Genomic DNA, 25,914 nt, shown 5'->3' with positions numbered 1-25,914 from the left:
ATCCCCAACACACGCACACACAAACTAGGGCGCTCCACCTGCGGCCTTCCTCAGGCCTGTTCTGGCTTTAAAAGGCAACCCCTGAGCAGGAAGTGTAGCTCGGCAGTACAGAGGCTTGTCTAGCATGCGCCAGGTTCTAGGGCCAATCCCTAGCATCCCCAAAACAAAAGACCTAAATGTCTCTGTCTCAGGAGTCCTTCAGCCCTTGGTGAAATGGGATATGCCATTACCCTAACACAATGGTTCTCAACTTTACGAATGCGGCAACCCTTTAATACAGTTCCTTACGTTGTGGTGACTCCCATCCATAAAATTGTTTTCGTTGCTACATCTTAACTGTAATTTTGCTACTGTTATGAATCGTAATGTAAATATCTGTGTTTTCTGATGGTCTCAGGTGACCCCTGTGAAAGGGTCGTTCAACACCTCTCCAAAGGGTCGTGACCCACAGGTTGAGAAACACTGCCCTAACAACTTTAATTTGAAATTTAGATTATTGGGTTTAGATTATCGCTCATTTTAAGGAAAACCATTTATTTGAGAAAATACCATGACAAAGAGAAAAATAATGATCTAGGCTGGAACTTTTGCCTCTGCACTTACATACATAATAACATGGCAGAATTTATTACTGCAAACAGTTTCATCTAAACAGCACACATTATCTTACTTCTACTGTCACAGTGAATGTTCATGTAAAGCACACAGCACAGCACAGACTCTCAACAAACTCTAGAGAGCTTTTCCCATGCATTTGAAAAGAATTTTTCAAACGGGAATTTTAATTTGCTGCTAATCATTTCTTCTTAAGTAGAACTTCATGTACATTCAAACAGTAAGACACAGCTGGGCAGTACTGGTGATGGCGTACACCCTTAACCCAGCACCCACTCAGGAGGCGGAGGCAGAGGCAGGTGGATCTCTGAGTTCGAGGCCAGCCTGGTCTACAGCAGGAGTTCCAGGACAGGTCTGCACAGAGAAAGCATGTTTTGAAAAAAACAAAAACAAAAACAAAAACAAAACAAAAAGTAACACTTCAAAAGGAAAAAAAAAGGTAAGACTTCATACATTACATGAAACAATTTAGGAAATTCTTAAAATTCTTAAAAGTAAGAATTAAGGGCCGGGCATGGTGGCACACCACAGAGGCAGGCGGATTTCTATGATTTCTAGGCCAGCCTAATCTACAAAGTGAGTTCCAGGTCAGCCAGGACTGCTAAACAGAGAAACCATGTCTGGGATGGGGGGTGGAGAGGAGACAAAGAATTAACTTCTTGATTTGTTTTACCTGAAGACTGTTGAAATCCACTTTCATAATTTCAAAGCACTCTGTCAGAGGCAAATACCCTCCAGGGATCCGACTCATCTTCTCAGTTGTATATGGTTCAACTGCTTCTCCACTATCTACAGCAGAGTAGGCTGGGCTCTGAAATTTCACATTTGCTGGCAAATGGACACCAGCAATGTCCGTAGTGCCCACTCTGGTAAGAGTGTAAGAAAAGGAGAGGTAAAAGATGGGTTGTTTTTTTTTTAATTATCAAAATCATTATCTAACAGTTGAGAAAATATAAATATAAAATGATGAAGTCTATACTAAAATGAACAACTTTGTAGGACTGAGAGATGGTTGCTGTTCTTGCAGAGGTCCTGACTCCCAGTCTGACTCCCAGCACACACCACCTGTAACCCCAGCCCCAGGGGATATAACACACTCTTATGTCCTACAGACACCCCATACACATGGCAGACAGTCACACAAACACACGTGCATAAATAAAAACTGAAAAACTTTAAAAAGGAAAATGTTTAGAACACATATTCAACCAACGATTCATATTGAAATGTACACCTGAATTCCAGCAGGTTAACAGAAGACAAACAAAAATGAACAAACACCGAAACTTCACCCAAGAGGACAACCAAACAGCATAAGAGCATCAGTGATCACCAAAGCAATGAAATCAAAACCACACTACATGCCACACCCCCACAATAGGAGCAGTCAACAGCCAGGGTGACTGAGGACACTGTCTCACATGACTGTATCTATTGGTGTTCTTTAATGAATTAAATTGACACACCGAGGCATTTATAGACATAGAGTTGACAGTCAACCAGTACATCTCCCTTCAAACAACTTGGTAGCTGGGGTCTGTCTGTCTGTCTGTCTGGTATCCTTGTGCCTACCAACCTCTAACCATTTTTACTATTGCCCTGTAACATGAACAAAGATTAATGAACAATTCACAGCAAAGATGAGCAGTAGCTATGGTCTGCTAATCAGTTCAGGGTGATTTTTATTTCTTTCCTTTATTCATCAACACTACCTAAAATATCTTTATGTTACCTTTATACAAGAAGGAGACATCTTTGAATGATTAAAATTCCATTCTGCCCAATCACTGCATTAATGAACTTACTAAGAAAACCAATACTAAAATTTATCTTCACACTGGAAATCCTTACTTGAATCCTTCAATTGAAATCAATCTGAACTTAGTATTTTTCTATACAAACTTCTCACACAGTTAAACGACAGTGAGCTGTATGAAAACAATTTCCATTTAGAAAAAGCTGGGCCAGGCAGTGGTGGCGCACGCCTTTAATCCCAGCACTTGGGAGGCAGAGGCAGGCGGATCTCTGTGAGTTTGAGGCCAGCGTAGTCTCCAAAGCGAGTTCCAGGAAAAGGCGCAAAGCTACACAGAGAAACCCTGTCTCGAAAAAAACAAAAAAAAAAAGAAAGGAAGGAAGGAAGGAAGGAAGGAAGGAAGGAAGGAAGGAAGGAAGGAAGGGCGAGCGAGCTGGGTTTAATCCTGGAGTTCTTCTTAAAAGAAGTAAGACTAAACATTATAAACACGCACTAAGCCTTGAAGTAGTAGTTTTAGGGGTTTTTATTGGGGGGGGGTTAGAGGGAGGCTTTCTGAGTCAGGGTTTCTCTGTGTAGCCCCGGCTGTACTGAACTTGCTCTGTAAGCTCCTGGGCTCGAAATCAAAGATCCACCTGCCTCTGCCAGCACCCGCACTCCCTCAGTGCTGAACTAAAGGCGTGCACCACCACTGCCCGGCTTGGAGTGTTCCTCTAGCCACTCACCTGTGGTGTCTTCGGATCTCTGCACACTCTACTGCCATCCCAAATATAACAGCACTTGCTGGGATAACTTTCCCATACTGTCCACAGTTTCGCTTTTCTCCTTTGGTCTGAAAATATAACAAAAGTCACATCATTCCATGTACAAATAAGAGAAAGAGAGAGAGAGAGAGAGAGAGACAGAGACAGAGACAGAGACAGAGAGAGAGAGAGAGACTTCGTGTGTGTGTGTGTGTGTGTGTGTGTGTGTGTGTGTGTGTGTGTGCAGGCTAAGGAATTTTTCCTTTAAAAAGTATTTTCACTGTTTTGTGTGTGTATATATAAATATATATGTTATTTAATGTTTAGAATACAAGTACAAAGAGGTAGAGAGGTGTAAAACTGTATCAGTTCAGGATACAATTTAATGAAAAAAAAAAAAAAAGAGCCCAGTGATTGTGGCACATGTCTTTAATCCGAGCACTAGGGAGGCAGAGGCAGGCAGATCTCTGCAATCAAGGCCAGCCTGGTCTATAGGTAGAGCTCCAGGACTGCCAGGCTCCATAGAAAAATTCTGTCTTGAAAACAAAACAAAAACAAAAATGGAGGGACTGGAGAGATGACTCAGAGGTTAAGAGCACTGGCTGCTTTTGCAGAGGACCAAGGTTCAATTCCCAGCACCACAAGCAGCTCACAACCATCTCTAGCTCCAGGCCCACAGGATGCAATGCCTTCTGACCTCCACAAGCACTGCACACATGTGACAAGCACACACACACATCCCACAGGCGCACACACACTCAACAGGCGCACACACACTCAACAGGCACACACACACTCAAGAGGCACACACACATCCCACAGGCACACACACACTCAACAGGCACACACACATCCCACAGGCACACACACACACTCAACAGGCACACACACATCCCACAGGCACACACGAACTCAACAGGCGCACACACACATCCCACAGGCACACACACACTCAACAGGCATGCACACATCCCACAGGCACACACACACACACTCAACAGGCGTGCACACATCCCACAGGCACACACACACTCAACAGGCACACACACATCCCACAGGCACACACACATACTCAACAGGCACACACACATCCCACAGGCACACACGAACTCAACAGGCGCACACACACATCCCACAGGCACACACACACTCAACAGGCATGCACACATCCCACAGGCACACACACACACACTCAACAGGCATGCACACATCCCACAGGCACACACACACTCAACAGGCACACACACATCCCACAGGCACACACACACTCAACAGGTGCACACACATCCCACAGGCACACACACACTCAACAGGTGCACACACACACACTCAACAGGCGCATACACACTCAACAGGCGCACACAATTCCCACAGGTACACACACACTCAACAGGCACACACACTCAATAGGTACACACACACTCGACAGGCACACACACACACTCAAAAGGCACACACACTCCACAGGCACATACACACTCAACAGGCACACACACTCGATAGGCACTCACACACTCGACAGGCACACACTGGCAAAACATTCCAACAGAAAAGTAAATACATATTCAAAAAACAGGAGAAAAAAAAGCAGATGACATAGAGCTCAGCAGTAGAGAACACTGGCCATGTGTGAGGCACCAAGTTCAAGAAAAAAGAAAAACATCAAGGTCATTATCTATTTGAAAAATAAACTGCTGTTCCATGTTAAATACATATCATCTTCTATAAACAGTGGATTTTATTCAAGTCCCCTGATACAGCCAATGTATACAGTGAACGAACTGTACTATACATACGGCACATGGGCTATAGCAGAGGAGTTCAGTGTTCTGTCTAGTAGCCTTAACTCACTGAGTACCTTAAAATATTACCGAGCTAGTATTACTACCCTCTTTTCTAGAGATTTGCCAAAATTCCAAGCATTAACACTGTAAGATTCAAAGTACTTCCCTCTCCAACAACTACACTCAAGAATTTTAGTCAATACTTACCTGGCAGGGGAGATACCATGATCACGAAGGTGGTTTTCCCAGGGCGAGGCTTATCCATTGCACTCCGGATGTGCTGACCCCTGTGATTTCCCCAAATGCGGGAAACTCGACTGCATAATTTGTGGTAGTGGGGGACTGCGTTCGCGCTCTCCCCTTAGAAAAAAAAAAAAAAAAAAAAAAAAAAAAAGAATTTTAGTCAGTCCCTCCACAAATAACTTCATTCATATGACTCCCTTCTCATTGAACTCTTATCTGTAAACCTCACTGGTACACGCGGTGCGCACTGTGTTACACCGCCGTACCTCACTGGTGCACGAGGTGCGCACTGTGTTACACCGCTGTACCTCACTGGTGCACGAGGTGCGCACTGTGTTACACTGATATACCTCACTGGTACACGCGGTGCGCACTGTGTTACACTGCTGTACCTCACTGGTATACATGGTGCGCACTGTGTTACACTGCTGTTGAATGCTTTCTCTGGTTTCTTTTCAGGTACACAGACATATTCTGATATATTTCCAGTCTTGCGAACATTCTTGGGCCTCTTGAAATAATAAATTCTTAATCAGATTTGAGTGTTTTCACGTAGCTTACCTTTGGTTGCAGAAGTAAATGCTCCCATGCATGAATTAAACTCTCCACAATTCCTTCTCCAAACACACCTGCATCCACAGTTTCTGTTACAACTAGGGACACTCTATAGAATGATGTTTTAAAGATACATGTAAGTAAAATGACATGCTATTTCTATAAAGCTGTCAAGACAAGAGAAAAAGGCAAACATGTTATAGAAAATCCCTATGTGAACTTTTCTGATACATTTTATTTTAGTATCTTCCCCCGAATCCTGGTGTCCCTTGGGCTCCTCTCTTCTACATCAGCTCCCTTTCCTTGCTCTAGGTGTAAAGGGGTTGCCTTCTCAGACTCTCATTCACTGCCTATGTCCTTAAGAGTAACCGGTACCCACATCTTTACTAGTCCCTTCCTTAACATCAAACACTGAGCTTCTAACACTCCAGACAAATGTTTTTCTCCCAGCCAGAACTTGGGATGTGGAGACAAAAGGATAATCTTTGACTATGTCGTGGGTTTGAAGCTAGCCTGGGCTACTTGAAACCCTGCACTAAAAAAGCAAAAGCAAATCAGGGAGGGAATACATCCAGATTCTCTACCATCAATGACCCTTCTCAAAATGAGTTTTTGTTTTGTTTTTGTTTTCTGGAGACAGGGTTTCTCTGCGTATCCCTGGCTGTCCTGGAACTCATACTGTAGACCAAGCTGGCCTCAAACTCAGAGATCCTCCTGCCTCTGCCTCCCAAGTACTGGGATTAAAGGCATGCACCACCCCACCAGGAATGAATTTTCTTTTTGAGCTGTCTTTTTTTTTTTTAAACATGTTTGTTTTGTGTGTGAATACATGTACACACTCTTTCTGTGGGTACGGGTGTACCATAATGCACATGTGGATGTCTGAGATGGTTCTCTCCTTCTACCTTGTGTGTGAATACATGTACACACTATTTCTGTGGGTACAGGTGTACCATAATGCACGTGTGGATGTCTGAGATGGTTCTCTCCTTCTACCTTGTGGATTTGAGGGACTGAACTCAGGTCATGAGGCTTGGCAACAAATGTCTTTACCCAGTGAGCCACCTTGCCAGTCATGATTTGATATGCAAATAACATTTAATGCTGACAAGAACCTTCCCTCCCAAAATTCCATCTTGACCGTCCACATTACACGTATCTGACTGCGCCTCTCCTACCCCTTCTCCAGTCTTCACAAACCTACCCCAGAGGTCCGCTCCTTTCCTCAGTCATTCATTCTTTCTCAGAGCCTCTCCTACCCCTTCTCCAGTCTTCACAAACCTACCCCAGAGGTCCGCTCCTTTCCTCAGTCATTCACTCTTTCTCAGAAAGAAGGTTTCCCCTTCTCTGAACTTCTCTAGCTTTCACTGCTGGCACTGTTCACTTCTGTATCTAAAGATGTACAAAAATGTCATAAATGGCCCTTATGCTCCTCTCCAGATGTGGAGGCATCTGAGAGGTAGGGATGACTTGGGTATCCTCCACAGTACCTAGACCCAACTATACCTACAGACAGAAAACATTCAATATTTATAACTGCATACACTTAGAATATGAAAAGTACCTCAAATCGTCTAGTCCTACAACTTAGTCCAGAAATCTGCTTATGGTCAAAGTGAACAAGTAAGAGTCTGAATTGAAATATCTATTTCACCTGCTTCAAAAGCACTCTGTGAGAAAAATACATATTACAGTAACCTTAGCTTCATGCCAGTCCAAATCTTATGTGGAAGCCCTAATCGTATACTTGGAGACAGAGCCCTTAGGAGGCAATTAAGGTTAAATGAAGTCACCAACATGAGGTCCTAATCCAGCAGGACTGGTGTCCTACTGAAAGAACCAACACTTGCATTAAGTCACACACAGGAAAGGTCACACGAGGACACAAAGAACAGGTAGCCAACTGCAGCCAGGAGGAACCCTACCTGAAAAATTATGTGCCTGTTGTTTAAATTCTGTGACCTTAGGCTCCTAAGACAACTTAGGACAACGTTTCTGTTTTGTCTAAAATGAGTATACACCTGCATTGACAATCTGATACACTTCTTCTCTAACAAAGACCACTGACAAGTGTAAGTACCATGCACACATTACTAAAACTAGAAGAAGTCTTAAAAATCAGAGTTCAAATAACAATAGAGTACCAAAAACTTCTTTACATGTAGACTACATTTAAGTAAGCCAAAAGACAGACAGCACGGGCAGTTACATCACAAGTGTTACATTATGAAAGGGAAAGTTCAGCCGGGTGGTGGATCTCTGTGACTGTGAGTTCAAGGCCAGCCTGGTCTAATGAGTGAGTTCTAGGACAGCCAGGACTGTTTCACAGAGAAACCCTGTCTTGAACCATTTTTTTAAAAAGGAAAGCTTTAAAATGATGGGACAGATGACGTTCAAATCCCTTCTAGTTCTAATCTTCCATTGCTCTCCTGCCCACAGTGAGACGCAGATGAAAACCTAAGGCTTCTCAGACTGCACGTACAGTATCTGAAGGCCACAGGAAAACACTCTGTCAACTGGCACTTCTACACTTTCATTTTAATCAAGGATAGTGATGAAAATGGGATGTCTGCTCAGTGTGAACTGTTTACACTTTAAACAGTTACTTAACACTGCTGACCTACAGGAAGTCTACCCACTTTTATGGACAAAAAAGCATGAGTTTATGTGATGTGTTAAAGAAGGGTTTTTGCTAACTTCCTCAGTATCAATTTTTCTTGAGTTCTTTAGATACTTTTTAAAAAGTATGTTATTATAAAATCCTGTATCTTATTAAACTGGCTGATAACCGTACCACAAAACGAGGATGTTAATACTTTTTTTAACATAAGAAGCTAGAAATGCATCTTAATGTTTTGGTGAGTTATAAACACACCTTTCAGGAATGTGTTTTGGAATCTCTATATCAAGTGACTTCATGTGGAGGAGCTGAATCCCAGTCTCCATCTTGTTTGCCGCCACGATGTCACAGGCGAGCGCATACATGGTCCTGGACAATTCACAGGCGTACACGGAGTGCGCACCAGCTTGTCTAGCAAACATGCTGCAAGAGAAGAAAACCCACCGTGAATACTTCCAACGTCTACAGTTATCACTCCAAACACGAGGTCTTCCTTCCCTTCCTCAATACAACCATCATTTCTTCTGCATTAAAGATTAGGGCCAGCAAGATGGCTCAATGGGTAAAACATCTGCCACTCAAGTCTGACAACTCAAGTTCAATCCCTGAAACCACAGTGGAAGGAGAAAATTGACTCCTGAGAGTTAACTTCTGGCTTGCACATGCACACTGTGGTGCACAGGCTTGCACATGCACATGTACACACAAAATACACCACACGTACACACAGATTAATAATAATCTAATTAGGCCAGGCGGTGATGGAGCACATCTTTCTTTAAAAGACTTATTTATTTATCATGTATACAGTGTTCTGCCTGCATATTTGCCTCTAGGCCAGAAGAGGGCACCAGATCTCATTATAGATGGTTCTGAGCCACCATGTGGTTGTTGGGAATTGAACGCAGGACCTTTGGAAGAGCAGCCAGTGCTCTTAACCTCTGAGCCATCTCCAGCCCCCTGTGGAGCATATCTTTAATCCCAGCACCCAGGAGGCAGAGGCAGGTGAATCTCTGTGAGTTCAAGGCCAGCTACATAGCAAGTTCTAGGACAACCAAAGATACATAGTGAGACACTATCTCAAAAAGGTCTAAAAAAAAAAAAAAAAATCAAGATTAAAAAAAAATAATCATAAATGAAGCTGGGCATGGCGGCGCATGTCTTTAATTTCAGCACTCAGGAGGCAGATGCTGGCAGATCTATGTGAGTTCAAGGCCAGCCTGGTCTACAGAGGGAGTTCAAGGAAAGCCAGGAATACAAAGAGAAACCCTGTCTCAAAAAAAGAAAAATAGTAATAAGCATCATCATAATAATAAATAAAAAGAATGAACTAGCATACTTGTTTAAAAACAAACCATTCAATAAAAAATGGCATCCACACATTTTGTTTTGTTTTGCTTTTTGCTCTTTTGAGACAGGGTCTCTCTACATTGCATTGGCTGTCCTGCAACTCACCGTGTAGACCAAGCTGGCCTCAAAGTCACAGAAATCCTCCTGCCTCTACCTCCCAAGTTCTGGGATTAAAGGCATGTACTACCACACCCAGCTCAGTATCCATACAATTAAGACACAACTGGCAAGAAGTTTGCTCAAAGGCTTTCTAGATTCCACCAAAATGTTAATATAAAAAAATACTCTAAAATTCATTATTCAGAATTTCAATAACCCCAAGTTTTTCTTAGTTTTCTTGAACTTTTGATAAGTAAAATCATAGTAAAAAGTACAATACTAACAGTTGCATCAAGCTGGGCGGTGGTGGCATGTGCCTTTAATCCCAGCACTCAGGAGGCAGAGACAGGGAGATCTCTGTGAGTTGGAGGCCAGCCTGGTCTACAAAGTTAGTTCTAGGACAGCCAGGACTGTTACACAGAGAAACCCTGTCTCAAAAAATAAAAAAGAATAGTTACATGAATAACTCTAACAATTATGAAAAAACAATTGCCATTTTTATATACCAATGTTACAATTTTGCTCTCTAACAAAACTGTTCTGTCATGTAAATATAATAAAGAAAGAATAATTACAACAAACCTCAGTATTCCAGTTCCTGTGCCAATATCCAGAACACTTTTGGAGCCCAAGCACACGGCCTTCTGGATGGCTGCATTATAAACCCTGTTCCTCTTGGCGTCATTAAGCATGATGAAGTGCCAGCGCTCCACCAACCAGTTTGTAACATGGTAAAAGTTCTCCTTTGCATCACTGAAATCAGGGTTGAGCTTCACTGCTTTATGAAAATACCCAGCTGCCTCATCTCGAAAGCCCATTCTAGGGGAAGATATGAAAGAATACATTCACCTCTACATGGTCAATTACAGTGCCTCTGTTCACTCACTACCCCAGATCCTAGAGCAGTCTACCTCCAGGCAAAACTTTCTCCTTCTGTGAGTATGGCACTCTCCTGACTTCTTTTATGAATCTCTACCTAGGCATCTCAGAGGGCCTGTGTGTGGAAATGAGGCATCAAAGGCATTAACTTGTTCTGAATTGAATATGAGCAGATAAAAAATAAAAGACAAAGGGGAAATACTATTAAGTCATCTGAATGCTGCTTCTCAAACTGTGGTGAAAACCTCCTCATCACTGTTTAAAACAGTTAATCATAGGCTGACTGCACTGCCCATGACTAGACACTTCTCACATCCCATCGGACTTCAGCAGCATCCAAACTGGTCTCTACTTTGTTCACCCTATGAGCTCTCACTTGAGCAGACATGGATTTCTACTACTATCAAATTCTCTACACAGCTGTCATGAATCAGGAATTTACGGAGCACACATTCAACAGATCAGAACAAGTAGAATTCTCACTCGTTTCTTCCCAAGCACCGTTAGTCACCATCCATTCTAGAGAAGCTTCATCGTGACTATCATTCTAGGCATGGCTAAGACAAATGGGACAAGTAACAAAAGGGAGATGCTGGTTAGATTGTAGGCACTCATGTTTTAAAATTAAAATACTTAAGGTCAGTATACGTTACTTCTTTGTTACCCCGAAGGGAGAGGTATCTTGTTTATATTCTGAGACTGCACAGAACAACACATCACAGAAGAAAACACATGGTATTAATGTGAACAAGCCTCACCATGCTGAACCAAGATGTGTAACAAGGAAGACTACTGCTGAATTCATTTACTTTATCAGAACCGCAGAGATTGTACACACTCCCTTCTCCACAGCCCTGGCCCTGCACAGCCCTTGGGAGTAGGAGACAAAACTACTAGGTTGATTATTGTGCTGGTTTGAATGTAACTGGCCCCCATAAGTTCATAGGGAGTAGCACTACTAGGAGGTGTGGCTTTGTTAGAGTAGGTGTGGCCTTGTTGGAGGAAGAGTGTCACTGTGGCAGTGGACTTAAGGTCTCATATATGCTTAAGCCATGCCCAGTGTCTCAGTTCACTTCCTCTTGCCTGCCGATCAAGATGTAGGACTCTCAGCTCCAGCACCGCCACGTCTGCCTGTACACTGCCGTGTCCCACCATGATGACAGTGGACTGAACCTGTTGTAAGCCAGCCCCAACTAAATGTTTTCTTATAAGAGCTGACTTTGTCATGGTGTCTCTTCACAGCAATAGAAAATCTAACTAAAATAATTATCACTGGCTAATAGACTCTAGATATATTTAAGAGAAATTCTGTGGGCACTAAGGCACTTTTCAGCTCATTACTAACAACATCAATGATATGAGAGAAGACAATGGTGCAGAAATGCATGAGAACATCTAGAAGGAATATAAAATGAGGTTCATTTATCAAATTCTTAAATCTGAAATTGCAACTTGCCAATTTGGCAGAACCATGCTCTTTCCCCCATTACTTTACAACTTCCAAATTCACACGCAATGCTAACTTTTCATTGTAGTCCTGTAATTTCTCAGGAATGTGTATGGTATGTTGGTGTGCACAGAGTTCACATGGCAGGCCTGATGGGTGCCCTTTGAGAAACTACTTCCAAGGCTGACCTTTGACTGTCACGTGGGTACTTAGACTGATGAGGGTTTTCACTGTTTTAACTGATAATGAGGGATCCAATGTGCCTCCATGTTTATATAAGCAATGTGACTTATGCTGCATATGGCTTTTAGTCTGGGAGTCTAGAGTCTGGGTATGCACCACAGGGAGGTGGAGACTAAGTATGCAACCTCCAATAAAAACCCTGTGTACCAGATTGCAAGCCCAGCGCCACTTTGAGATCTTTGGCAGCAGTTAACTCTGCAGCTCACACACGATTGAGCCTGTATGATAATGAGTATTCAGAGACGGGTAATGCCTGGGGGGCGCTCACCAACCTAAGACAGAGCGCCTGTGTAGCCTGGGCAGGCATCTCCATGATGGGTAAGGTGACCTGCTGACGTCCCACCCAACCTAAGTCAGAAGCTCATTTTTTAGTAAAACGGGGACCTGTAGGACCCTGGCCCCAATTTTGGGTAACTTTTGCCTTGCTTGCTGACCTTGACCTTGATATCCTCCCTATGCTAATTCCCTGCTGGGTTCCACCCTCCTGAATGCTTAAGGGAAGTTCTTTGTCTGTGTATCCCGCATAATGGGTGTTAACAGCTTAGATGCAAGATTAAAAAACATCTGTAGCGAACTTCTGCACTCTGGGGTTCTCCCATTGTGCTGTAAGCCTGTATTTAAGACCTCCTCCTCCTTCAATAACGGCATTCGGCTTGTTATCTCCCATAAAAAAAATAATAAAATAAAAAATAAAAGTAAAAAAAAAAACAATCCTGTGTACTAGAGCTCCCCAGCCTGCAAGCACGTGACTCACTGCGGAGGTGGGAATGTACACTGTGACTTCAGAAAGGAACCGAAGAAGACTGCTCTTGGATTCTTTCCGACTTGCCCTGTATTCCCTTTCCTTCTGCTAGTGTTGCTTTCCAATCAAACTAACTAAAGACAACCAGTTCCTGACTTACTACCAAACGCACCCACTTCGCCTGCAATGTGAAAGCATATCTGGCCTTTAACAGCCACCAGTCAGTACAAGGTGCAGGAAACACCGCAGAAGGGAAGTGTTCTGGTCCCCTGTCCTCAGGGCTCCCTGTGTGCATGGGAGGAAACAGCATCCCAGGGCATGGCGCCAGCAGCAGTGATGGCAGCTTACCTAGGACTCCACCCAGCGGAGTTTCATTAACAGTACGCTCCAAATTTATACTTCCCCATTAGGCTTTCTCTGGCACCCCAAAAGGAAAAATTCTAGCAAGTTCTAAAGAACAGATGCACCAGTTTTCTGGCAAGGCATCCTGTGAACCACAGCTGTGCCTTTTCAAACAAGGACTGGATCTGAGTCCAGTAAAGAAACCTCTCCCTTCGACAGTTCCTCAGTCCCAGAGGTATGACTCTTAAATAATATACTGTAAAACTGCCACGGCCCTGCAAGATGGCTCAGCAGGTAAGGGTTCCTGCCACTAAGCCTGAACACCTTAGTTCAGTCCCCAAGGCCTACATGGCAGAAGGAGAGAACCAACTCCCAAAAGTTGTCCTCTGACATCCACATGCAAATCATGGGACATTACCCACACACATGTACAAATGCACACATACCCACATGTGCACACACAAAATAAATCTAATTTTAAATTGCCAGATTACATACCATCTTTACTATTCCTATATTCTTTTGAGTTCTCCTTATTACTAACTAATCACTCACTCCTCCGATCCTGTTATGGTTAATTATGTACAATAAACTTTCCCTATTTAAATTATTCTATCTACAGGCATAGTGGTGTATACATGTAGTATCTGGCTGAGACATCACGTAAGCCCACAAATTCTAGCCCAGACTGAGCTGGTGGTAAGACTCCATCTCAAACCAAACAAAGTAAGTTAATGCATAATTTATACTTGCTTTGGACTGATAAAGAATAATCTTCAACAAGTAATAGTTAAGTCACTACAAACCTGAAGAGATGCTCTCCCATACTATTGCAAATCACTTCATCATCAGGAAATAGTTCCAAGGCCTGCTCATAGCAACCAAGTAAGTCTTGTATTCGACTGAGTGCATCAAGCTCTTCAGCCCACTTGAAAAGTGTATACTGAAAAGTTTCCTTTACAAACAAGAAAAAAAGTACAAATTAGTAAACAAGAATGAAGAACACACAACTCTAGCTGAAGAGTCCAGCAAATGGAACTATAGCAGAAATGAATGATGACCTGAAATTGCTAATTTTTAGAAAGACTGTTTGCCAAATGTGGTGGTTTGAATAAGAACGGCCCCATAGGCTCATATATTTGAATGCTTAGTCCCCAACAAATGGCACTTGTTTGAGGATTAGGAGGTGTGGCCTTGTTGGAAAAAGCATGTCACTGCGGGTGGGCTTTGAGGTTTCAAAAGCCCAAGTCCAGACCAGTGTCTGTCTGTCTGTCTCTCCCACACCCCTTCCTTCACTCCCTTCTTGCAGATCAGGATGTAGCTCTAAGTTACTGCTCCAGTGCCATGCATGCTGCCAGGCTCCCCCACCATGACGACCGTGGACTGCACTTCTGAACTGTAAGCAAGACCCCCATTAAATGCTTTCTTTTATAAGAACAGTGACTAAGACACCATATAAGCACATGCAAATATATATATATATATTATATATATATATATTATGTAGAATTAGGCAGTACGATCTTTCTGTAAACATCTGCTCTTAGCTGCCTCTCTCCTGTCTGTGATTTGCAGTAGCTGTGCATCAGGAGTGTCCCTGGCCCTCTTACTCAGCCCTAGTGTACAGTGCACTGTCGCATATGTGTTAATGATGCAACATGTATATGTCTACTCAAGACCTTGTTTTCTGGCCCTCAGACTCTGGCTGTCTCTACCAGTCAGGCACTGGATCTCCAGTCATCTCATCAATCAATGAGCAAAGAACTAGAACTAATACTCAATGATGAACGTGAATTTTGCTGCTATCCTCACAGAATCCTGTAGGCAGAAATTTAACAATCTTTAAAAAGTTCAAAATGTTCTCAACTGCCCCACCACATTCCCTTCACAGGCTATAAAGATATCATTCAGTCTCAAACCACAAAGTCACTATTTACTGCTATCCTGTTGTATAAGTTTCCTCTGAGACTAAAACATTCCATCCTGCAGAAAAGCTCCTTAAAAACAGAAGATAGCTGGGCGGTGGTGGCGCATGCCTTTAATCCCAGCACTCGGGAGGCAGAGGCAGGCGGATCTCTGTGAGTTCGAGGCCAGCCTGGTCTACAAAGTTAGTTCCAGGAAAGGCGCAAAACTACAGAGAAACCCTGTCTCGAAAAACCAAAAAAAAAAAAAAAAAAAAAAAAAAAACAGAAGATAAACAACTCAAGATAGCTTCAGGAAGTCCCTGAAAAGGACCAGGTTCACTACACCCCAATATAACAAAATTACATAATATTGTTATGATTATAAACAATAATAGTGCTGAGCGTCACTCAGACAAGCCTTGTAAAGTCTCCTTATAAGGAGACTCTTGAGATCACACCAACTGCCTGGAACAAGCAGAAACCAGCAGGTTTAGAGCAGAGTCACTTGCAAAGGATGCTCTCGAGTCTGGTGGGCTGCCAACAGGTTGTGCAGAGTGTTCCAGTTTCCAGCTTTGTGAGCTGTCATCCACGGTGGGATGGGCTTGGATGACACAGCTGTCTTTAAGTTATTTCTGTCCCTGTAAGTAACCCCAATAAACTCAATGGTTCACTAAGTTGGACTTTAATGGTATCCATATTTTGGTCTGTCATGGGATCCCTATCTGGGGCAAGTAGACATACGTTGTGTCCCCCAAGTTTTATCACAAAACATCCTAACTCCACTATCTTTAATCTGCCACTTCCGGACAATCTCTACTGCTACAGCCTAGCCTGACCCTTGGTCAGTTGGTGGAATGCAGCAATTGCCTCTCACTGCAACCGAGCTCAGTCTCCTCTTCCTGCATCTGTTTTCCATGATATTGCACTATGCAAAGAAGGCAGGCCCAGACATTCCACTTCTCAAGATAATAAACTTTACACCTAAGAGTTAATATCCAAATGAAGAGACTCTGGCCAGCCTGGGCCTGGCACACATGGCTCTGGCAGGCCTTGCCCTTCTCCCCGTTCCCTCTGCCTTGCTAAAAACTGTTAGATTACATTCCTGAAACTAGTCACCAAGGTCTGTTCCCTTATTTGGCCACTTCCTCCTCCTGAGGCTGACTATCAAGGTCCAGCTATCAAAGTATTGAAGTCCAGCAATCAAAAGCCCCCTTTGGCTCACCTAATGAACATGTCCAATTAAAACTAAACACCTCATCCTAACACAGGGTCTCCCCTTTACCTTTATAAACCACCTTTTGCCTCTGGGCCACGTCTGTCTCCTCTCTATCCAGAGGCAGTCCTATGTTCCCCTTGGGATAAATCCCCTCCCTCTCCCTGGTCCCCTCCCCTCTCCCTGTCTTCTGTCTCCTGTCTTTGTCTCTTGTTCCCCACCCTTTGTCCCTCTGGGGCAAATAAATCTCCTTCGCGCTGAGAACTTGGTCTTGGGGTGTCCTGAGCCGATATTGGTCCCTTTTACTGCACACACGTGGCACATATACATATATACAGGCAAATATTCATATATATATTAAATTTAAAATTTTTAAAACATAAGTGGTTTAATGTTATTTGTTTTCTTACTCTTTGTCCATTTGGGGGCCTGCCACCCAGTCCAAATAAATCACATATGGAGGTTTATTCTTAATTATGAATGCCTGGCTTTAGCTTGGCTTGTTTCTTTCCAGCTTTTCTTAACTTTAAATTAACTTGTCTGCCTTTTGCCTCTCGGCTTTTACCTTTCTCTATTTTTGTAATTTACTTTCACTCTTACGCCATTGCTGGAGAAATACGAACTTCGTTTCATACAAAACAAGCCAGTTACTGAGTCCTACTGAGTGTTGGCCATCACCAGTTTGTTTTTAATAGAAAATGAGGATGAATCACACACAACCTCAAACTCATTCATGTAGTTGAAGCTAACCTGGAACTTCTGATTCTCCTGCCTCTACCTCCCAAGTGCTGGGATTACAGATGTGTGCTGCTGCACTAGGTTTAGACCTCACACGTGCTGAGCACAAATCCACCAACTGAGCTATGTCTCCAGCCATACAGTCAAATTTTACATTTATTTTTTTCTGTGCTGGGAGTGCAACCCAGAGCATCACACTCAGGGCCATTCATGGCAAGCTGTTGTACAGGCCTATCCTCCAAGCCAAACAACTGCCATCTTGGAGGGGAGTTTAGCTGTGTCCGCTTGCAAAGATCCTACCAGACGGACTTGTTGACTGTTTACATCTCTCCTAGAAAGGCGGGCTGGGTCATGAGACCCTCACTGAGTATCCTGCGGTTCATACCACCTGTTGTATGCGACACTGCTCTAACTGCATGGCTTCAAGTAGAGTCTAGAGCTATAGTTCTCAACTTTCCTAGTGCTGCAACCCTTTAATACAGGTCCTCATGTTGTGATGACCCCAACCATACAATTATTTTTGTTGCTACTTCATAACTACTTTTGCTATTGCTATGAATCATAATGTAAATTATCTGATATGCAGATATCTGATCTGTGACCCTTATGAAGGGGTCATTTGAACCCCAAAGGGACCACAACCCACAGGTTGAGAACCTCTGGTATAGAGTGTATAAACCAAGGAAGACAGTGGAAGGTGGCGGGGAGTCCAGCAATGAGCTATGAGAAGGCTATCATCCCTGCTGGGTAAAGGCTTTCCAGTGTAGCCTTTTGTGAGGGGAGCACCCACGTCCAATAAGTAACCCCTCATCTATGCTCTGTAAGTAAGTCCAATGAACTCACTAGTTCCCCAGAGACCTCGGTTTGTTGTTGGGATCTTAGGGAGAAGGGCAGATATTGGCTTATGTCTTCCCCTGGATAAGAATTTTACCAACACAAGCACTCCTCCAATGATCTACACTCACAGCCAAATTTTATGTGTACTTTCAACACCCACTATTTATCTTGTCCATTCACAGAAGCAGCAGCTAGAACTGCACAAAGAAAAAATGTGTTGATTCTACTGCTGTCTACACACAGGAGCAAACTACCCAGAATGCTATCATATTCTGAGGTAAACCAACAGGTCCTGAAATTTCTGTGAATTACAAAAGCCTAATGCTACTGACATCTAGTGGGCAGAGGACAGACCATGCTGCTAAACATGAAGGAAGACACAGGACTGTCTTGTGCAAAATGTCAACAGTGTCAGGTTGAGAAATTCTGGGCTAAACAAAGCAAGATCGTCCACAGCTTAAACTGAATGTGCAATTACATTGCTTTTTGACACTGAGATTCTAATACACGAAAATGTACAGTAGTTCAACAGGGTAACTGTTGCACATAAGATGGATCCTCAAATAAAGATTCCTTTAGGATTGCACAATTTATCAGTATTCCTTCTACACTGGATAATACAAAGCCTCCAAGGCAGGGCTAATTAGATTAGATACTGGAGGAGAGAAAGGACTATCCAGTCTTATTAGCATTTAAAGAGCCTTTGGAACCTTAAGTGAGGCAGAAATTCTGAAACAGATGTGAGACGACTTTTGACTTGTTACTAAAACCTGGCTGCAGGAGAGCCCAGTAGGGAATCGACTCCCATAGTAGTCAGATGCTCGAAGTTTCTTAGTCTCTGTCTCTGACACACACACACACACACACACACACACACACACCACCCTGTTGTCACTGTTAAGATCGCAAGGTTTGACAGGCACTCCGGGAAGGAAGGCCTCACCTTCACGTCGTCTTTGAGCTCCGGCGCCAGGCTGAGCACCAGCAGGTAATGGGCATAGGCAGTGCCGAAGTCCTGGGCGCCCAGACAGTGCTCAGCGCTCTGCAAGGACCGCGCCACCAGCCGGTCCCGGCCGGCCGCCCCTGCGCCACCCCCGGCGCCGCGGCGGGGTCTGGGCCTCGAGTTCGGCATGGCTGAGTCTCCGCTCGGAAGCCCTCGAGGAAGATGCCCTCCTCCGGGAACAGAGACCCTCGACGTCTCGCTTCCCTGGGACCCAAGGCAGCCCCAGGAGGCGCAGGAGGAAAGCGCGCTCGGCCCTACACAGAAGGGAGCTCCGCCTTCTCAGGCTCGGGCGGAGCTGCGCACGCAACGCGAGGCGGCGCACAGTGATGACGCCACGCCGGCGCTCGCTCGGGGGAAGCCCCACCCCCCACCCCAGCGCCCTGGAGACCGTGAGCTGTGAGAGTCTTGGCCTTGCGGTCAGGTTGATAGGGCGGGCTGAAACCGACGGGTTCGTCCTCTCTCCCTGAGTCCTCACTGAGCCATCTCTCCAGCCCCTCTGTCACTTCATCATCATCATCAACAACAACAACAACAACAGTGAGCACCTACTCTGTGTTCAGCGTTTCATTCTAGACCTGGGATAGAAGAAGTGACCACATTTAATAGGCTAGTTCCAGACTTTTCAGATTTGCATTAGAGGGGCAGCTGGTCGACTCCGGGGCACTGTGTTCTGTCACCTCCTTTTGCTTCTTGGTTTACTCTCTCCATCTACTCTTTCATGTGCTTCTTAGTCAGCTCTGGATTCGTCTTCCTGACCAGTGTTCTGTAAAGTTCAATCGCTTTTTGCAGTCCGCATTATCTCTTGTTGTTGGTTTCAACATTTCCTAACTCTAACCATTATATCCTGCCTTAATTAAGTCTGGCTGAGAAGTGCTGGGCCCAGGCCTTCTTCAGTGTCCTCCTGAGGAAATTCCTTCTTCTCCTGTCCTCCCCCCTCCCCTCCCCTCCCCTTCTTTCCCGAGGGAATGTAAAATAAATATCAGGTGGTTATTATACTCCCCGGGCATTTGGGAGCACTGTTTGAAATAAATTTCTAGCTAGTTGTAAGTGTTAAAATGGCTTCATTGTGATGGTTAATCCTAATTATCAATTTGACAGGATTGAGACGTGCTCAGGAGATCAGTGAAGTGCACCAATGGTTATAGACTGTTTTCAGAGAGGCCTGACCCAGGGAAGGAGGCCTGCTGATGTACGCCCTCTGATGCACAGTCGATGTTAGACAAGTCTATCTGGAGTGATCGAATGCCTTTCTCCTCTTCATGAGCCACACTGCCCGTCTGCTGCTTGATTTCTCTCCTATGGTGAAGTAGTTTCATTACATTATATTGCCTCTAAGATCAGGCTCCCACCCCAAATCCTTTAAATTAGGCCTGGACTTGAGAATCCGAATGCTGTTAGGCATTTGTGAGGCCGTTGTTGTGGAAGTATAACCAATGTTAGCATTTAGGCATCTGCACTGGCCTGCCCTTAGGGTCCTGACAGGCTACACCTCAGCTGCAGCCACTAAGAACACCCCCTGTGTGCATTCATTATGTTTCCTTATAAAAGGTGGGCCTTGTACACCTCCCATCTCTCTCTCCTTTCTCGTCCGTCCGCAGGGACTGATCCCTGCCCCCTTCCCTGCCCCTTCTCTCTCCTCTTCCCCTCAGTAAACCTCCTACATGGGCCCTGTTCTATGGTGTGACTCCTTTCCGCCGTTTTTAAAACACAACAACCAGAGCATCTGAGAGAGTCAGAAGGAAATTTAATGAAAGTAAGAGCCAAATAAATAATTCTGTAGGACCCAGTTTTTTAAGCCTGTATTTAGTTACTACCCTAGAATTGCCAAGTTAATTTTCATCAAGCAGTGTTGCCATCCTTGTTTATGATGTGAAATTGAACTGGAGACAGGGATTGAACTGGCCCATGCATTTGCCCCCAAAACCTGACCGTGACTCTTTACTCCCAAACACACGTTGATTCTTCAGGCATGCATGCAAACACCTGAGTGCATGTCCCTAGCTGCCTGTCTTTGGGGTGTGCTCTTTGTTGGACTGTGTATCCTTTGCACACAGGAGTGCCTGCTCTTGCCACTCTGTACCTCCAGAGATTATGCCAAACACCGCAAACAGTTCTGACATGCCTGAGAGAGAACAGGCCTGATCCCTGGTAGAGTTCCCCTAGAATGGGTGTGTGACATGGAGTTGGTCACTCAGTGTGATGCCTTTGTTCCTTGGACAGTCAAGTGAAGATGTGTCAGGTGTTTTCAGATTGGGCAAGCCTCTGACCTCATCAGGGTCCTCTGGGAGGCGGCTACTCGTGGAGCCAGTCTGTCACCCTCCCTCCACCTGAGCAGCCTTTCTGATCTCTGACACTTCTCGGGTTATAGGAATTTGAGCAAGTTGCCAAAACTGCGTCTTCACGGCTGTGTGTGCGCAATGCACGAGCTGTTAGCTGAGTTGATGTAATAGCGCATGCCGCACGAGCTGTTAGCTGAGTTGATGTAATAGCGCATGCCGCACGACCGCACGAGCTGTTAGCTGAGTTGATGTGATAGCGCATGCCGCACGACCGCACGAGCTGTTAGCTGAGTTGATGTGATAGCGCATGCCGCACGAGCTGTGAATGCAGGGTGGTCCTTGGAGCTCCTTCCATTGTGAGGGCCTGCACTTGAAAACTGAAGGAAAACCTTGAAGATGCCACTAAATTATGGATCCTGGATTGTCCTTGGGCCAAATACAGTTCTGGTGGGTCCTAAAAAGTCGCAGAAGGGCATGTGATGACAGAATTCAGAGTGAGGCCATTGGTGCTGCGACCCGTGAGCTAAGCAATGTGGGCATCCTCTACAAGGTGGGACCCTAGACCCTTCAGAGGGAGTGAAGCCCTGTGTGTACTTTGATTTTTAGCCCTCTAAACCATTGCATGACTCACTGCTTTTTCAGTTGTTAGAGCACATGTTCTTGACCTCCATGAACTGAGTGATAATAAAGCCACTGTACTGTGGTCACTTTTGTAGTATCACTGATAGGAAACACATGTTACCTGTTTGATCTTTGCGTGGTGTGTGCGTGTGTGCGTGTGCGTGCGTGTGTGCGGGTGTATGGGCATGTGCGTGTGCCTGCTTCTACTATAAGTAAGGTTTTCTTTAACAAAAGAACCTGTCCTCCGACAGTTGGAAAGCCAGTGGCCTGGACGTTGCCAGCATCCCTTTCCCGTTTGGTAGTTGGTTGTGGCAGAGGCTCCATTCTGCCCCCAGCCATAGTTGCTCCTTCTGAGGAATGTGTACACTGCATCTGAATTGCACATGGTTTAGGGAAGATTGATGGTGCTATTTTTATAGGGGGACGTCCAAAGAGTTTTTATAACTAGTAGATTATTTTGTATTTGGTTGTTAAGTGGTATGCTAGGTTTTAAGTGTCCTCTTCAGGTGTATGTATTTGTTTTGGGACATATGTTCCTTTGTAGGTTCAATCTGATGTCCCTTTACCCCAGCAGTGTGTCATTTCCAGTCATTCCAGTGACTTCAGATACTATTTATTCTGTGAATAAGAAATTAGTTCATAGACCACTCACACCACTCAGACTTCGGAAGTTAAGGCCATGAACACTTAACTCGATGTTACCAGATACTGTTGGCCCTTGAGTGCTCTTAGCACAGTCTCCAGTATGGCCTTCAGGCCTAGACTAGCTCAAGAATGCATTGTGGGCTCACGAGGATGTTTGCACTATTTTTTTTTTTAAAGCTTGCAAAATGAGTTATTTACTTTCCTTTTTTTGACTTGTAGAAAGAAGCCACAGTGCTCTTAGTGTATGGTGCTGCTGCTGCTGTTGTCAGAAGACATGGAAGTTTGAAGGCAGCTCACAGTCCTGGAGGGGTTTTGTTTTACTTCCAAGTTTCATGGGTTAATATCAGCATTATTTCCTTGGCAAGAATCTGACATGAAACTACCAAGTTCTTAGAATTTGCACCCTGTTCTATAAATCATACATCGGTGGATTTGGGTTCTGGCTTGAATGTGCATGATAGGCATCAGCTTCCTTGGTGGACTCTTATGCAATTGACAGTCTGATTGTTTAGGTTTCTATATGCCAAGGAATACAAGCTACTTCTAGGTGCAGTTTCTCTATTTAACAAGGGTGGTGGAGCCCGATATGATTTGTAAAATGCCTGCACTTTACTGGGTATCGTAGTCAGGGTTGCTGTTTTTGTGATGAAACACCACAGCCAAGGCATCTTGGGGAGGAAAGGGCTTGTTTGGCTTATACTTCCATATCACTGTTCATCACTGGAGGAAGTCAGGACAGGAACTCAAGTAGGGCAGGAACCTGGAGGCAGGAGCTGGTGCAGAGGTCATGGAGGAGTCCTGCTTATTGGCTTGCTTTCCCTGGCTTTCTTCGCCTGCTTTCTTATAGAACCCAGGACTCCCAGACCAGGGGTGGCACTACCCACCGTGGGCTGGGGGATGGTCCTTCCCTCCACTAATTACACAAATGCCCTGCAGGCTCTCCTGCAGCATGATCTTGTGGAGACATTTTCTTTTTTTCTTTTCTTTCTTTTTTTAAAAAAGATTTATCTATCTATCTATCTATCTATCTATCTATCTATCTATCTATCTATCTATCTATGTAGTGTTCTACCTGCATGTATGCCTGCAGACCAGAAGAGGGCACCAGATCTCACTATAGATGGTTGTGAGCCACTATGTGGTTGCTGGGAATTGAACTCAGGACTTCTGGAAGAATAGCCAATGATCTTAACCCCCGAACCATCTCTCCAACGCCCCTCCTTTTTTTTTTTTTTTTTTTTTTTTTTTTTACATTTTCTTAATTGAGGTTCCCTCCTAGATGACTATACCTGTGTCAAGTTGACATAAAACTAACCAGCACACTGAGAAAAGCATGCTATACTCATTGTTCATTTTCTTTTCAAGTTTAGGATGATGGAGTATGCCATAGTTCTTCAAGCATCCCACTGGTACTTTAGATGTTGGGAGTAGAAACTGTGGGAGATTTAGGGGTATGTGCTAGTCAGGTCTAGGTTGTGTCAAGTTGGCAAGGGAGAACCTTAGTTCCTCCATCATTTTGGCCTGTGGGTGTGTCTGTGAGTCATTCCTTGATTCTTCATGACAAGGGGGTGTCTGGCCCTGGGTGGGCGGTCCTCTGTTGTATGTGAAAGGCAGCTGCACAACCGTGGAGAACAAGCAAGTCAATAACCGCAATCCTCCCCAGCCTGTGCTTCAGTTCTGCCTCCAGGTTCTTCTCTGCGTTCCTGCCCTGGCTTTTCTTCATGATGAGCTTTCTTCCCCAAGTTGATTTTAGTTAGTGTTCTCTCACAGCAACAGAAACCCTCACTAGGTAGTGAGTCTTTCATGGCCAATGTCACACTTTGCAACTTCAGAGTTGCCTACAGGAGCGTAATCAGGGAGGCCAGGCTCTGACTTTGTCTGTTGTTTCATGGTTTTAACTAAACGTTGTTAATAAGTAGATGGATCTGCCATAAAGAATCACTTTTCTCATGTAGAAAGTTACCATTGGCACACAGAGGCCATCGTGTGGGGGTCCGGGGGCTTCCCAAACCAGATTGTGAGCTGAGGCTGTGAAAGGATTTCTTAGCAGTTGTTAAGAACAAATGTATATCAACAAGTGTGATAAAGGAGAGAAAACCATAAGCATTGCTGGACATGTACTTCTACCAAGATGAAATCCTGAAGGAGGAAACCTGAGCAGACACAGCAAACAGCCTGGACACTTGCATGCTTCCCAGTTTAACCATCAGGAAATAGAAAACCCGTGAGCAGATCAGTACGCAGCGGAAGGTTGAGTCAGCAATTAGAAACCGCCCATCAGAGTGAATACCAAGAGCATGGTGTGGTGGGTGACTCAGTCCTGCGAACCTACTGTCAGGAAGTTGAGGCAGGAGGAATCACTGTGAGTTTTAGGCTGACTTGGGCTGTGAAAGAGAGATCTGTTTCTAAAATGAAATGAATAAATGTTAAGCCTTAGGGCCAGGCAGTTTTACTGTTGAACATCATAAAAACAGTGAAGACCACTTCTTTAGTTATTCCAGGAAGTTGAAGAGGAAGGAATTCTTCTCAGTGTGTTCCACAGGATCGCATTCCTTTAACATCAAAGCCAGGCCAGGGCGCAGGGATGAAATGGGCGGTGAGATGGCTCAGTGCGGGGAGGTGCTGTGCACAGTCCTGACAACCTGAGTGTGACCCTTGGATCCTGAAAAGTAGCAGGAGAGAGCTGACACCAATGTTCTAATCCCACATGCGCACCTGCACTCACACATGTATACTTTAAAACCAAAACGATTGAATCGATTCAAGAAAGAATAAAACTGTAGGATATTATCTTTGAACCTAGATGCGCAGATTTCAACAAAACACTACCAATTCCAGTCTATGGAGTATTACAAAGATATGCACTGTGATCAAGTAGAATTTATCACAGGCATGATTCGGCATCTGCAAATTAATATGTATATGAAATCAACCAGTGAAGAACAAAACTCTATAGTTCTTTATATAGAGGAAGAGCTTGGTAAAAGTCAGCATTCTTTTGTGGTGAAAACAGCGTTAGATATTAGATACAGAAGCAATGTACCTGAACGCGATCCAGAAGACAGGCCGCAGCTGTCATTGTCTCTCATGGTGAAAACAGCGTTAGATATTAGATACAGAAGCAATGTACCTGAACGCGATCCAGAAGACAGGCCGCAGCTGTCACTGCACTCGGGAAATGCTGACAGCTTTCTAAGGTCTGTAACAAGTCACAGGCCTCTGCTCTCACCACTTTCATTGCTGGAAGTCTTGGAGTCATCAG

At 44.3% G+C, this 25,914-nt stretch overlaps 2 protein-coding genes and 1 non-coding gene across 3 annotated transcripts in view; 2 read left to right on the top strand and 1 right to left on the bottom strand.

Annotated features, from left to right (window-relative positions):
* Nucleotides 1-1,090: 1,090 nt before the first annotated feature.
* On the bottom strand, nt 1,091-19,294 carry LOC131911979 (protein arginine N-methyltransferase 9-like). The gene is made up of 7 exons (XM_059264449.1): nt 19,048-19,294; nt 14,219-14,367; nt 10,342-10,578; nt 8,566-8,733; nt 5,697-5,799; nt 3,091-3,197; nt 1,091-1,481 (listed from the first exon to the last, which is right to left on the bottom strand). The coding sequence occupies exons 1-7, from the start codon at nt 19,234-19,236 to the stop codon at nt 1,217-1,219; spliced, it is 1,218 nt and encodes a 405-aa protein (XP_059120432.1). The 5' UTR covers nt 19,237-19,294; the 3' UTR covers nt 1,091-1,216.
* On the top strand, nt 5,092-5,255 carry LOC131912156 (U1 spliceosomal RNA). Its single transcript, XR_009379562.1, has one exon. It is a non-coding gene; the product is annotated as a U1 spliceosomal RNA (small nuclear RNA).
* LOC131911158 (rho GTPase-activating protein 10-like) overlaps nt 19,235-25,914 on the top strand; it is a 72,743-nt gene continuing 66,063 nt past the window's right edge. The window contains 1 exon segment of the mRNA XM_059263095.1: nt 19,235-19,496. Within this exon segment, the coding sequence (XP_059119078.1) occupies nt 19,235-19,496 (262 nt within the window).

This window comes from Peromyscus eremicus, chromosome 5 (genome assembly GCF_949786415.1).
Source record: "Peromyscus eremicus chromosome 5, PerEre_H2_v1, whole genome shotgun sequence".
NCBI classification, from domain to species: Eukaryota; Metazoa; Chordata; class Mammalia; order Rodentia; family Cricetidae; genus Peromyscus; species Peromyscus eremicus.
Note: the sequence above shows the minus strand (reverse complement) of the source record. Positions and strands in the feature narration are given on the sequence as shown.